Here is a 12,630-nt window from a genome sequence, read left to right as displayed (position 1 = left end):
AAAAGCAAATTAAGGCTTCTGTGTCTATTTCTACTTTTTAAAAACTCTGCCAATAAAATGACAATTTCAACATTTTCTACTTTTAACTCAGAATAGAGCAGAAGCCTCCAAAAGTGCTCGGGGGAAGCATGAGTGAGGGTCTGGATATCACAGGTGTATTCCTAACTCAGTTGCTGTATTAGTTTTTTTTTTTTGTTTTTTTGTTTTTTGTTTTTTGACAGGCAGAGTTAGACAGTGAGAGAGAGAGAGAGACAGAGACAAAGGTCTTCCTTCCGTTAGTTCACCCCCAAATGGCCACTGCGGCCGGTGCCGGGAGCCAGGCACTTCCTCCTGGTCTCCCATGCAGGTGCAGGGCCCAAGCACCTGGGCCATCCTCCACTGCCTTCCCGGGCCACAGCAGAGAGCTGGACTGGAAGAGGAGCAACCGGGATAGAATCTGGTGCCCCACCTGGGACTAGAACCTGGGGTGCTGGCGTCGCAGGAGGATTAGCCAAGTGAGCCGCAGTGCCGGCTGCTATATTAGTTTTGATCACTACATGGTGTTTTAATTGATTTTGTTCTTAGTTATACATGGTTTCATTTATACCCACAATAAACCACTAGCTAACTATAGGCTCACGGAATCCCAACGCCAAAAGTAAGAGAAGAGTGAAGGGCAGAATTTGGCTCAACAGTGAAGATGCTGCTTGGGATGCCTGTACTCCAAATTACAGTCCCTGGGTTCTGGGCTGGCTCTGTGGTGCAGTGGGTTAAAGCTGCAGGCCTGCAGGACTGGCATCCCACATGGGCACTGGTTCGAGTCCTGGCTGCTCCACTTCTGATTCAGCTCCCTGCTATGGCCTGGGAAAGCAGTGGAGGATGGCCCAAGTCCTTGGGCCACTGCGCCCATGTGGGAGACCTGGAGAAAGCTCCTGGCTCCTGGCTTCGGATAGGTGCAGCTCTGGCCTTTGCAGTCATTTGGGGAGTGAACCAGTAGATGGAGAACGTCTCACTCTCGCTTTAGCTCTCCCTCTCTCTGTAACTCTTTCAAATAAATAAAATACATCTATATATAAAAAAAAGTGCCTGGGTTCAAGTTCTGGCTTTGCTTCTGATTCCACATTCCAGCTGATGCACACCGTGGGTCTCTGCCACTCACATGGGAGCTCCAGGCTGCTGGCTGTGGCCTGGCCCAGCCCAAGCTGTTACAGGCATTTGGGAGAATGAAACAGTGGATGGAAGATCTCTTTCTCTGTCTCCCTTTCAAATAAATAAAAATAAACAGAGTTTAAAAAGACAAACAGGTGAGAACATTGTAAAGATTCTACAAACTGTATGAAGATGCTCCCTCTCAGTGCTTTAAATCCTTTTCATCTCATCACAATTTTCATCTCTAATATTTAAATATCCAGTATAATTCAGATCCCAAGGATTCATATAATTTTTCATAATACGCTGATCTGAGCACATTATTTTTAATCTAAAGTCACTTCCAGAGGAGGTTTTTAACCACTCAATATCACCACGTGCAAGTTATAAATGGCTGGGGCTGGGGAGTGCTTATTTAGAGCATTAGCTCTAAAATGTTGGCTCCTCGCTGAGCCTCTCCTAGTGCCTAAGCCCCAGGAGAGACCGGACTCTCACAGCTGCCCACTCTCCCAGGCAGACGGGCCCTCTCGACACTTGACTGTATATTTGGTTTATGCCTCTGCTACTTCCACCAGGGTCGAAGCTCCTTGCTTCACTCATCTCTTTACGTTAGCACCCAGCACAGTGCCTGGCACCTAGAAGACTCTTTAGAAGAGCCTATTAATGTTCCAGGGGTCAAATGTGTGTGCACCTATGTTGGAACTCCCCCAAGTTGAGCAAGCAGAGGAAGAACTGAAGTGGCCATTTGCTAGTGGCTAGCCCAGCCTCGTGGCTGAGGGACTGGGTCACAGGCTGGGCCTGCAGCCTTCCCACTGGCCTCCACTGCCACCTTTGACCACCAACAACCAGCTCTGCTCCTGGGCGGATGGGGTAGAGACCCTGGGCTGAGCCCTCCAGGGCCTGGCTTTCAAAATATGTTCCTCCAGAGGCGAAAGGGAAAAAACAGTGGAAAATGGTGCTCTTTGAGAGGTTATTGACCTTTTTTGGCCATTTATTAGCAAAGCAGCCATGGCTGACAGCGAGACCAACTCTTAAATAAGTAATTCTTCTTTTTCCATTCAACAAACTTGAGTGCCAAAAAAAGTCCCGGGCAGGCAAAGGTAGTAAGCAAGAACCCAGCAGCTGGCACTTCTGTACAGGACTCTGCTCTGAACACACCGTGTGTGGGAGCTAAGTTAATCCTCGCAGCAGCCCTAACATACTCTGAGCGCCCCCACTTTACAGATGGAGAAACGGAGGCTGGGCAGATGAAGCAACCTGTCGACAATCATTACAGCACTGTCTCCTCAGTTATTCAGTTTCATCTCTGTGTGTAGGCAGGGGAGGCGAGTAAAAATAGAAAGTAGGGTAGTAAGAAATAGCATGTATGTAAAACGCTTGTGCTTCGGGGACAGATCTACTCTGTGGGAATTTCAGAGGGAGGAAGAGAAATCACATCCAGCTTGGCAGGTAAGATGGGAAACAGAGCAAGGCACAGGAAGGGTTTCCTGTGCCTCCAATGACTACGCGCACTCAAAAAATACAATGATTCAACAAATGCTTACCAAATGTCAGGAAACATTCTAGTTTGCAGCGGAACCAAAACAGCAATATGTGGACAAGAAACGCTGGGTTTGTAGTAAAAGAAACAAACCTCAAAGAGTCAGAGAAAGACCTGCGCAGAGGCAGAACCAGCGACCCATGCCCCTAGCGTGTAAGGAGTGGGAAGGGGCAGAGGTGCACCCTGTGTGCCCAGAGCAGGGAGTGCCCCCTGCTGCCCCCCTAGAGCAGACCACAGCTCCCATCAGAGAGCTGGCGCTCCAGGAGCATCTTCGGGGTAAACAAGCGCAGGGAAGCCCAAGCACGGCCAGTAATGGTCCAGCCATTCCGCAGGCACTGCTGGGCCCCAGCCATCGTGTTGGCCATCTAGACCCTTGGCCAGACACTGGAGGTCTGGTATGAGCAGGTTCCCTTCCAGTTTCATTTCCCTCTGCTTCTGCAAAGGCAGTGGGGAGGGGGGTATGTAGGGCTATGATGCAAAGTGTACTGACCCCACCAGGGAATCACCCGTCACCTGAGGTAGGGCAGCCTCAAAGAAGGTGCTGAATGAACAAGACCACTTTCCCTTTCCACCTCCACAGGTGGTTCTCAGACATATTTAGATCCAGGACTGCCCCCACCACCAGAATAGCTTCAGCTGAGTTAATGAGAGCTCGCCTGCTTCTGATGAGCCATGTCAGAGCAATGTGCGCAGCCTTGGTTTAAGTATTACAAATAGGAGTGCCATGTCAAGCAGGCAGAAGCAGAGCTGGGGCAGGCACTCTGCTTGCTGGCACACAGACAGCCCTCTGCCCTTCCCCTGCGCCACTCTCATAAGTCACTGTGTCGCATGAACCTAAATGCACTGTGGACGCTGCAACCCAAAGTGACATTTTCATATCTATAAGACATATCCATCTGTTGTTTCTAAACAGACGGTTTTCTGAAAGCAGGGGGGTTGTGGTAGTGCAGAGAAGGCTCACCAACTCAAGTAAGTCCTTCTCCATGGTGATCATTTGAAAATGCTCCCAGAGAGTGGTACACAGCCTACGAGGAGGCGCTCAGAGGTGTTACAGACACGTGTACAGGCGTCGATGGAGACTGTGAAAGGAGTTGGCCCCAAGAGCTGAAGACTTTGTGCTTACAATATACTCTGAGTTAGGATATACTCCAGTGCTAGAAAACTTTCCAGGGTGACGGCTCAGCAACACCGAGCTGCTTTTTGGGGTAATGAAAAGGTTCTAAAACTGACTGTGGTGATGGAGACACAGCTCTGCAAAACACTAAGAGCCACTGAACTGTATACGTGAAATGGGTGAAGTGTACGGCATGTGATTTATATATAGATTTATATAAAACAAAACCAACAAAACACAGCTTTCCAGGAAAACTCCTGTTATTCTGCGACGGGGTCCACAGACCAACGTGATTGCATTAACGAACAGGAGAGTGACCTCTTAGCCACCTAGAAATAACTATTCGATGATCTGAAGACAACAATGGCAATGGAATACCCTTTTGCCTTCAACTATACTCTTGTTCCTAAGCAGAAGGGAATACTCTGTCACTTACTCCACAGCTAGAAATGGCCACTTTCCCAAAGACCCGTTGTCATCAAGGTCGGCTGGAGGCTGAATGATCGATGTGCACACACACTTCCCCTCCTGAGGTTCCAGGTAATTACCCAAGATAAGGCGCTTGTCCCTCAATCCTGACTCAACAGTTTCAAACTGCCAAGCAAGGGCCACTGCCACTGCCCCCAAAGAGGAGTCACATTTTAATTTCTCCCACTATGTGCATGCTGTTTGTAAAGCCAATCACTGACACAAGTGACTTCCAGGTTAAGGGAAAAAACAATGGGAACAGTCTATTATTCACCCTGATATCCCTCAAATACTTAAGCTTTTACAAGTTCTAAAATAACCTTCAGGTCCAGTTCTCTCTCTCTCAGAATGTGAAGATGGAACATACTGCACGTCCATTCCAAATGAAGCTGCCCCCAAACCTCCAGCAGGTTGCAGGGGAAACACTTCCTGCCTACAGGGGTCAACAGAGGATGTGTTTTCCTTGCTCCAAATGAGCCCACTTAAACCTTGGATCAATATGCTCTGTCTTGAGATGGCAATCCATTGGGGAGCTGAGACTAAGGGGTGGCTAGTTCTGGATGTAACTATCTTTAGACCCTTCTCACATGAAATAAACTTCAATCTGGGAATCCGACATTTCCTCCTGGTAACTATAGCTAGGTTCTTATCTGCATGCCTGCCGCGACAAACTTTCCCATGGGATAAGGCTCAAAACAGGTGCTATAGGGTGACTGAGTATCAGCAGCCCCTGAATTAGGCTGCACAAAGTTTTCTTCAAAAGAAAGATCACTTAAGAGTCTCTAATGAGCTAATTACCAGTCTCTAAAAGCTTCCAACTCAGACTTTTCTGATTGCATTCATCACAGGTTTCTAGGACAAGTGGAGAAAAACACATAATCAAGTACAAGACAAGTGATTAGAGTCCCAGAAATAATCGCTATTAATACCTTACAATATGTGCAAATGCTGCCAAGTTAACCATCAGACTCCCTTTGTCTCTGCAAACATCTTCACAGAAATTTTTAAAGTATTCAATAAAACTTGGAATTCTACAGAAACTTCCAAATAGCATCCCAAAAGAGAGCCCAGATATAGATTCTGGAATCAAGTACTAGATTACTAAAAATGCCAAGCCTGGGGGCTGGTGTTGGTGGCACAGTGGGTTAAGCTGCCACATGCGACTCTGGCGTCCTATATTGCTAACTCTGCTTCTGATCCAGCACTCTGCTAATGCACTTGGGAAGGCAGTGGAACATGGCCCAGGCACTTAGACCCCTACCACCCATGTGGGACACCAGGATAGAGTTCCTGGGCCCTGGCTTGGGCTTGGCCAAGCCTTGGCTGCTGTAGCCATTTGGGGAGTGAACCAGTGGATGGAAAATCTATGTCTGTCTCTGTTGTTCTGCCTTTCAAAAAAAAAAAAAAAACACTTAAAAAAAAAAATTCAAGTCTGAGGAGAGGAGCAAGTGTTTGGCCTAGCAGTTAATATGCCTGTCTCCCAGAACAGGGTGCCTGGGTTGAATTTCCAGCCCTGGCTCCTGACTGCAGCTTCCCGCCACTGCAAACTGGGAGGAAGAGGCGATGGTTACAGGATTCCTGCCACCCCCATGGGAGACCTGAATTGAGTTCCTGGCTCCCAACTTTGTCCCAGCCCAAGCTGGAAAGTTGCATGTATTTGGAGAGTGAACCACTGAGGAACTCTGTCTCCCTGTGTCTGCCTCTCAAATAGTTAAGTTTAAAAAAAAAAAAAAATGTTCCGCAGGGGTGTGTGTATGATTGTATGTGTGCGTGTGGGTGTGGGTGTGTGCAAACTGTTGAACTCTTTACTTAAATATAGAGTTGGTCTTCTGTGTTTAAAGTTAATTGAAAATGGATCTTAGCGGAGAATGGGACTGGGATTGGGAGAGGGAAGAGGAGGAGGAGTGGGAGAGCGGGTATAATGGGAAGAATCACTATATTCCTAAAATTGTACTTATGAAACGCGTGAAGTTTGTATTCCTTAAATAAAAGGTTTATTTGGGGGGGAAAAAAAGGACTTAATGAAAAAGAAACAAGTGAAAGAAGATGATGAAACTAAAAAAAAAATAGTGCCGCCTCTGAAGGCAATGATGTCACCTCTATTGGCACCACATCTAAATAGGTATTCTGGTGATTCAGGAAGTTTAAAAGACAATCAGGGGCCAGCACCGCGGCTCACTAGGCTAATCCTCCGCCTTGCGGCGCCGGCACACCGAGTTCTAGTCCCGGTCGGGGCACCGATCCTGTCCCGGTTGCCCCTCTTCCAGGCCAGCTCTCTGCTGTGGCCAGGGAGTGCAGTGGAGGATGGCCCAAGTCCTTGGGCCCTGCACCCCATGGGAGACCAGGAGAAGCACCTGGCTCCTGCCATTGGATCAGCATGGTGCGCCGGCCGCAGCGCGCTACCGCGGCGGCCATTGGAGGGTGAACCAACGGCAAAAGGAAGACCTTTCTCTCTCTCTCACTGTCCACTCTGCCTGTCAAAAAAAAAAAAAGACAATCAGAAAAAAAGGAGGCCACTGACAATCAGCCAAGCCAGAAAAGGAACTCCAGGCCCACCTCTGTGACAGGTCCCACGTATGTGGGTACAGGCCGTGGGTGACTTGCATACATCCTGGAAAACCCAAGACCTCAGAATCCCACAGAACAAAAACCCCATGAAAACAGGAGCTGTCTGGTTCTGGGTCCTATCGCCAGTGCGTGCCTCCACACAGCACGCACTCAAGATATTCTTGTTGAACAAATGAGTGTTATTGAGTAAACAAACCATGCAGGAATGCAGTTTCAAAAAATCCCAAGTTCAAGGAGAGATCCATTTTCAGTAAAGAATTTAATGTGTGATATCTGTTCCACAGATTTTTTTAAAAATGTTGTTATGCCTCAAATATCACTAAAATTATCTTTTGTTTCTCAAGAACAAAATGCACCAAACGCAGGGTAAACGGGCCCTGATCCACAGGGTCCTCAGAGATGCCCAATGGGAGAGGAGAAAGCTGAAATGAAACCCTATCACACCACAGCGTACCCACCCGCAAAACTCAGATGTGCACCCTGGATCACCCTCTCCAAAAGTTCACTTTCAGCGAGGTATGCAGTTTTAGGTCTGGTAAGTTTTCCCTTTCGTGTAGCCAAGAACTTCTGCTTCTCTTGCCCTCTCTTTGTCCTCCCAAACTCCCCATGTGACGTTTTGCCAAAGCCCCCTTTGTTTGGGGAATCTTTCCCCTACTTCTGACCTCCTGCTGAGAGTATCACATCCCGAAGTACTGGCTTCTCTGGTTTTATGGAAGCTTCATCTCCTTGCAATAGAGGCCTGGTCTGTTTCCTGAAGCTAAATTCATTGTGCTCCGTAAAAATGAAAACAAAATCATTCAAACCACAGTCATGCACTGAATCAAGGCCCCACACGCGTCCTTTCTGCCAGCTGCTCTCCAAACACTACGTCCCTTTCTGGTGGTGACTTGTGTCCCCCTCTGCCTTCTGGCGTCTGCATCTTTCAGTCTGCAGATTTTTCCCTTCCCAAGCTCACAGATCCGAAATTAGATGGACCTGAAAATGTTCCACTACACACTCTGCTTCTCGAGGCTAAACCATCCCAATAAATGATAGGAACCCTGCACGGAAGTGGGTTTACTTCAATAACACACCTGCACGGGTCTAACCCTATGCACATGGACTGTCGGGTGAAGAGACAAAAAGGAATGCACTTGACAAACACTTTGGAAAGATGAATTCGGCTGATCTTCCCAACAACCGTGGGAGGCAGGCCATGCTGGCATTTATTACCTCTATTTACAGCTCACAAAACTGAACATTAAAAAGACAGTGAGTGACTTGCCCAGCCAATGTCACATGACTAGCGAGTGTCAGCCCAGGTCTGTGTTAAGGTCTCACCTTTTCCGGCTCAAAGGCTGTCTGCTCCTGTGTAAGCACATTCCCTCCATTTGTCTTTCCACAGTCCAGGAGGAACTCCTGGGGCAGTGAGGGCTTCCCAGGGAGGAACACCTCTGACCTTTGGGACCCGTGACCTCTGGGACAAGGCTCCCTTCAGATCACAAGCTGGAAATCCATCTTCAGGCTCCCCCACAAAGAGCAGAGCCTTGCTCTTCAACGTGCCACTCTTTTTTTTTTTTTTGACAGGCAGAGTGGACAGTGAGAGAGACAGACAGAAAGGTCTTCCTTTTTGCCGTTGGTTCACACTCCAATGGCCGCTGCGGCCGGCGCACCGCGCTGATCCGAAGCCAGGAGCCAGGTCTCCCATGCAGGTGCAGGGCCCAAGCACTTGGGCCATCCTCCACTGCCTTCCCGGGCCATAGCAGAGAGCTGACCTGGAAGAGGGGCAACCGGGATAGATTCCGGCGCCCAGACCGGGACTAGAACCCAGTATGCCGGCGCCGCAAGACGGAGGATTAGCCTGTTAAGCCACTCTTGACAACTACTTTCCAAGATAATTTCCAATAGCTCTAGTTTTAAAAGGACTTACTCATAAGACACTAAGAGGCCAAAAGTCCACATCAGCCTATGATTTCCTCAATGAAATGCGGAGCTGATGCAATATTTCTCAAACTTTATAGCTAAAATGACAAGAACACAGAACAGTCAAAATATTATGCAAGACAATGCTACATTTTTTTTATCCCTCCACATCTGCATCTATTGGTCTCCTGTGAGTCATCATCTTTTGTGTTCAGTCATCGTTATAAGAACTGCCATTTTCTGCCCCCAGACTATTTCATTTCTGAGAGTAGTTCAGATATAAAAATGGTACCCTGTGAGATTTTTCACCTCCTTGCTGAAGCTCTGACCCCTAAGTTAGCACCCCAGACGCTGTGTTGCTCCAAAACTCACAATTGCCATTCTACACAAAACGAGGCCAAGCAAGATTGTAGCCTGTTGATTTATTCAATAAACACACATGAAATCCTATCAGGATACCAGGGACTGGGACCCCAAAGTGAACAAGAAGCACCCCTCCTTTCACGGCCTGGTGGTCAGGAAGAGAAGAAGTAATTACAGCGGCAGGCACGTGGCACAGTGGGCTGCAGCTTGTGATGTTGGCAGCCCATACTGGAGCCGGATCAAATCCTGGTAGGCTCTGCTTCTGATCCGGGTTCCTGCTAAGGTGCATGGGAGGCAGCAAATGGAGGGTCCCTGCCACCCATGTGAGAGATCCGGAAGGAGTTCCTGGCTCCTGGCCTCAGCCCAGACCAGCCCAGGCTGTTGCAGGCATTTGGGGAGTGAACCAGTGAACAGATCTCTTTCCCTGTCACTGTGTCACTTTGCATTTCAAATAAATAACTCTTCAATAGAAGATTTATTATTTCAAGTAAATAAATATTCAATAGAATTACAAAATAAATTTATCAAGGTTAAGGTGGGGGGGGGAGTAAGCACATGGCCTGGGGCAGTGGCTACTGGGGAATACTTCCTGGAGGAAGTGGCCTGTGAGCATTTATGAGCATCTATCTCCTTGCTTTCAGTGCAAAATAAACCTAAAAGACTCAGCTGTGTTCCCTGAAAGTTTTAAGATTTACTTGCCAACAGTCAAGTAAAAAAATCTAACTTAAGAGCAGAATGATTCTGTGCCCTCAATTTAACCCTTACCCAACAGGCCATTCCATGCTAACTACAAGTTCAACAGATTCTGTCCTGAAGGTACTCTCACACGTCTACAGAGTAGGACTGAAGATAGACACAGGGAAATAAAAGGCATTTTTTTTAGAAGAGGTAATCGTTTTCCGCACTGGAAATGAACACTTGAAACAAGCCAAGCCCCACAAAGCACGGCTGTCGGAAGAGGAAACTGGGGTTCAAAAAAGTCCCACTTTAATCCAAGAGAATAAAAGGTCTCTTTGAACACCAGAGGAGCCTGAACAAAAAGAGAAACAGAAGGCTATTGTGGGCGCTCGGTCGCCAGATGATGAACCCCCAAACACACGGCCACGGTCAACAAACAGCCTCTGAGCCTGCCCGGGCGCCACAATGCGAGGAACCCTCTCGCTCCCATTCATCACTTCCCCAAAGTGCGCCAAGGCTTCTGCCGGTGCCCCGGGGTGGGGTGGGGGGTTTACTGCTTGTACATTATAATGTATAGTGTAGTGTGTGCGCCTCTCAGAAAACAGAATAGGAAGGACAGAAAAAGAGAGGCAGAGGCGGGTGAAAACCACCACGGGGTTAAAGCCCCATAAAAGGCGGTCCGTGTCCCCGAAAGGAACTCCGCCGGCGTTTACTACGAGGATGCCACTCCGGGGGATCTCAACCGCCGGCGACAGCCACCGCGGCGCACACGGCGGAGCCGGTGGGAGGCGGGAAGGGGCTCGCTGGGGCACCTGCCGCCGCACGACCCCCGGCCGAGAGCTGGCCCGGCAGAGGGGCTGCCCGGCCCTGCCACGCTCGCTCCGCCGTCCCAGCAAGCAGCCTCTCAAGTCCTACTTCAACCCGGCCGGCACACCCTCACCCCTCCTCGGAGAACCCCCGGCGGCAGGCGGGGACACTCCAGAGGCCCCCGGAGAAGGCAGGCGCCGGGTGGAAGTGGGCGGGAGGGTCCTGAGCACCCACTCCCCACCGCGGGACTAGTGCGAGGTGGGCCCGGGAATCCAACGTGGACTCTCCCCTCAGGGCCTCAGCGGCCTCCCGGGCCCGCGGCCACGCCACGGCCTCCGCGGCCAGGGCCGCCCATCCCCTGCCCGCCCGGCGACGCACCGTGTGGGACTGCAGGCTCTGGCTCGCCTCGATGGCGGCTGTCAGCGGCACCGTGTCGTCCAGCAGCACCTTGCCGGCCGGCGGCTTCTCCATGAAGGCCATGCCGGGACGCCGGGACGCCCGGCCGCCGGCGCCTCGGGACGCGGGGCAGGAACCGGAGGCGCCGACTCCCGCCGCCCGCGCCGCTGCACCGCCGCCGCCGCCGCTGTCAACACGCGCCGCCCCACGCGCCGCCGCCGCCGCCGCCCGCCCGGCCCGCGGGGTCCTAGCGCCGCCGCCGCCGCCGCCGCCGCCGCTGTCAACACGCGCCGCCGCCGCTGCCCGCGCGGTCCTAGCGCCGAACCGCCGCCCCCGGCCGCCCGACTGGACTTTACCCACCCACGTGCAGAACGGCTGCTGCCAGCGGCACACAGTGTCGTTGCCTTGGACTCGAGCCTCCCAGCTCCTCGCGGCCGTGCGGCAGATCCGGTACTCTTGGCGCTGGGCTTCGACTCGGGAACACTCCACGCTAAGCCATCACCACCAGGAATCCCGGGAAGCCGCCACCTGAGCCCGGGGTTCCACGAACCTTCAACCTTCGGACCCTGAGCTTTCTGAAACCAAGCCTATCAGAGTTGGGCGTTTACGCTCTGGGACGGGAAGACCTTGAGACCCTTAGAACTGAGCCTCTCCCCCAAGCTCCCACCCCCAGGACTGGACACCAAGACTCAGAAAAACTAACTTCAGAATGGACCCTCAGTCTTAACTCTAAACCTTAGACTTTCTTTAAAAATCCCTCGGATTCAGGTTTTCAGGGGCCTGGAAGAATGGCTCCTCTGACCCAGAACCTAAAAGCTGGGCCCACAGAATTGGGCCCCCCAGTGGAAGGAGACCCAAGCACTAAGAACTGGGTACCCTAAGAACAGGTGCGGAGGCTCCCAGCCTCTACATTTGGCCCAGCTCTCTGGTCAGCCTACAGACCTGTAGGCCCCAGAACTTTCAACCAAATCCCTAAGAGTTTGCAGTCTTCAGTCCTACTCCGCTGGCTGCCAAGAACCTCAGCCCAGCACCAAAAAACACTGGGATCCGCTTTTCAGTCCTAATCTGCCCCACAGCCTGCCTGAACCCAAGGCCGCAATCCAAGTACTACCTTCATCCCTCTGCCCCCCACCCAACACACCCATGTAGAAATTCCACTCCCACTGCCCCTATCTAGGACCCCCAACACCCATGTAGAAATGCCACTCCCACTGCCCCCGTCTAGGACAGCATGCCGGGATGGTGGGGAAGGTTAGACCTGCCATCATGACCATGAGCCCCAGGGCTCGGGCGTCACCTGCTGTGTGACTCTGAGTTAGCTATTCAGCCTCTCTGAGCCCCAGCTCCCTGTGTGCCAAATGGAGAGAATATCTGTATGGAAAGCCAAGAGGGGAATGTGGTGGGCAGCAAGGGGGCTTGGTCCGCACACAATAAATGCTCAAAGAATAGTTGTTTCCTCCTTCCCCAACAGCTCACAGAACTGAAGGCTTCCAACTCTTAAATTTGCTTCCACTGGATTTCTACATTCCAGATGAGGTTGCTTGGTACTCTTGCCATGGCCACCCAAATCTGACATCGTGGTAAAGGCCTAGATTCTATCTATGGGGTCCCCTCTCCAGAGCTCAAGCCTAATGGGGGCTGTTGTGCAACCCTGAGTGGCCAAGTG

General features: G+C 50.8%; 1 protein-coding gene across 4 annotated transcripts in view; it reads right to left on the bottom strand.

The window, feature by feature from the left end:
* PXK (PX domain containing serine/threonine kinase like) overlaps positions 1 to 11,075 on the bottom strand; it is a 99,043-nt gene extending 87,968 nt beyond the window's left edge. For all 4 annotated transcript variants that reach the window (XM_062201175.1, XM_062201173.1, XM_062201176.1 and 1 more), the window contains exon 1: positions 10,947 to 11,075. In XM_062201175.1, the coding sequence (XP_062057159.1) occupies positions 10,947 to 11,048 (102 nt within the window). In that variant the 5' untranslated portion in view covers positions 11,049 to 11,075. The remainder of the gene's footprint in view (positions 1 to 10,946) is intronic.
* Positions 11,076 to 12,630: the final 1,555 nt, after the last annotated feature.

Source organism: Lepus europaeus, chromosome 9 (assembly GCF_033115175.1).
Source record: "Lepus europaeus isolate LE1 chromosome 9, mLepTim1.pri, whole genome shotgun sequence".
Taxonomy (NCBI): Eukaryota; Metazoa; Chordata; class Mammalia; order Lagomorpha; family Leporidae; genus Lepus; species Lepus europaeus.
This window is presented reverse-complemented; position numbering and strand designations above follow the sequence as displayed.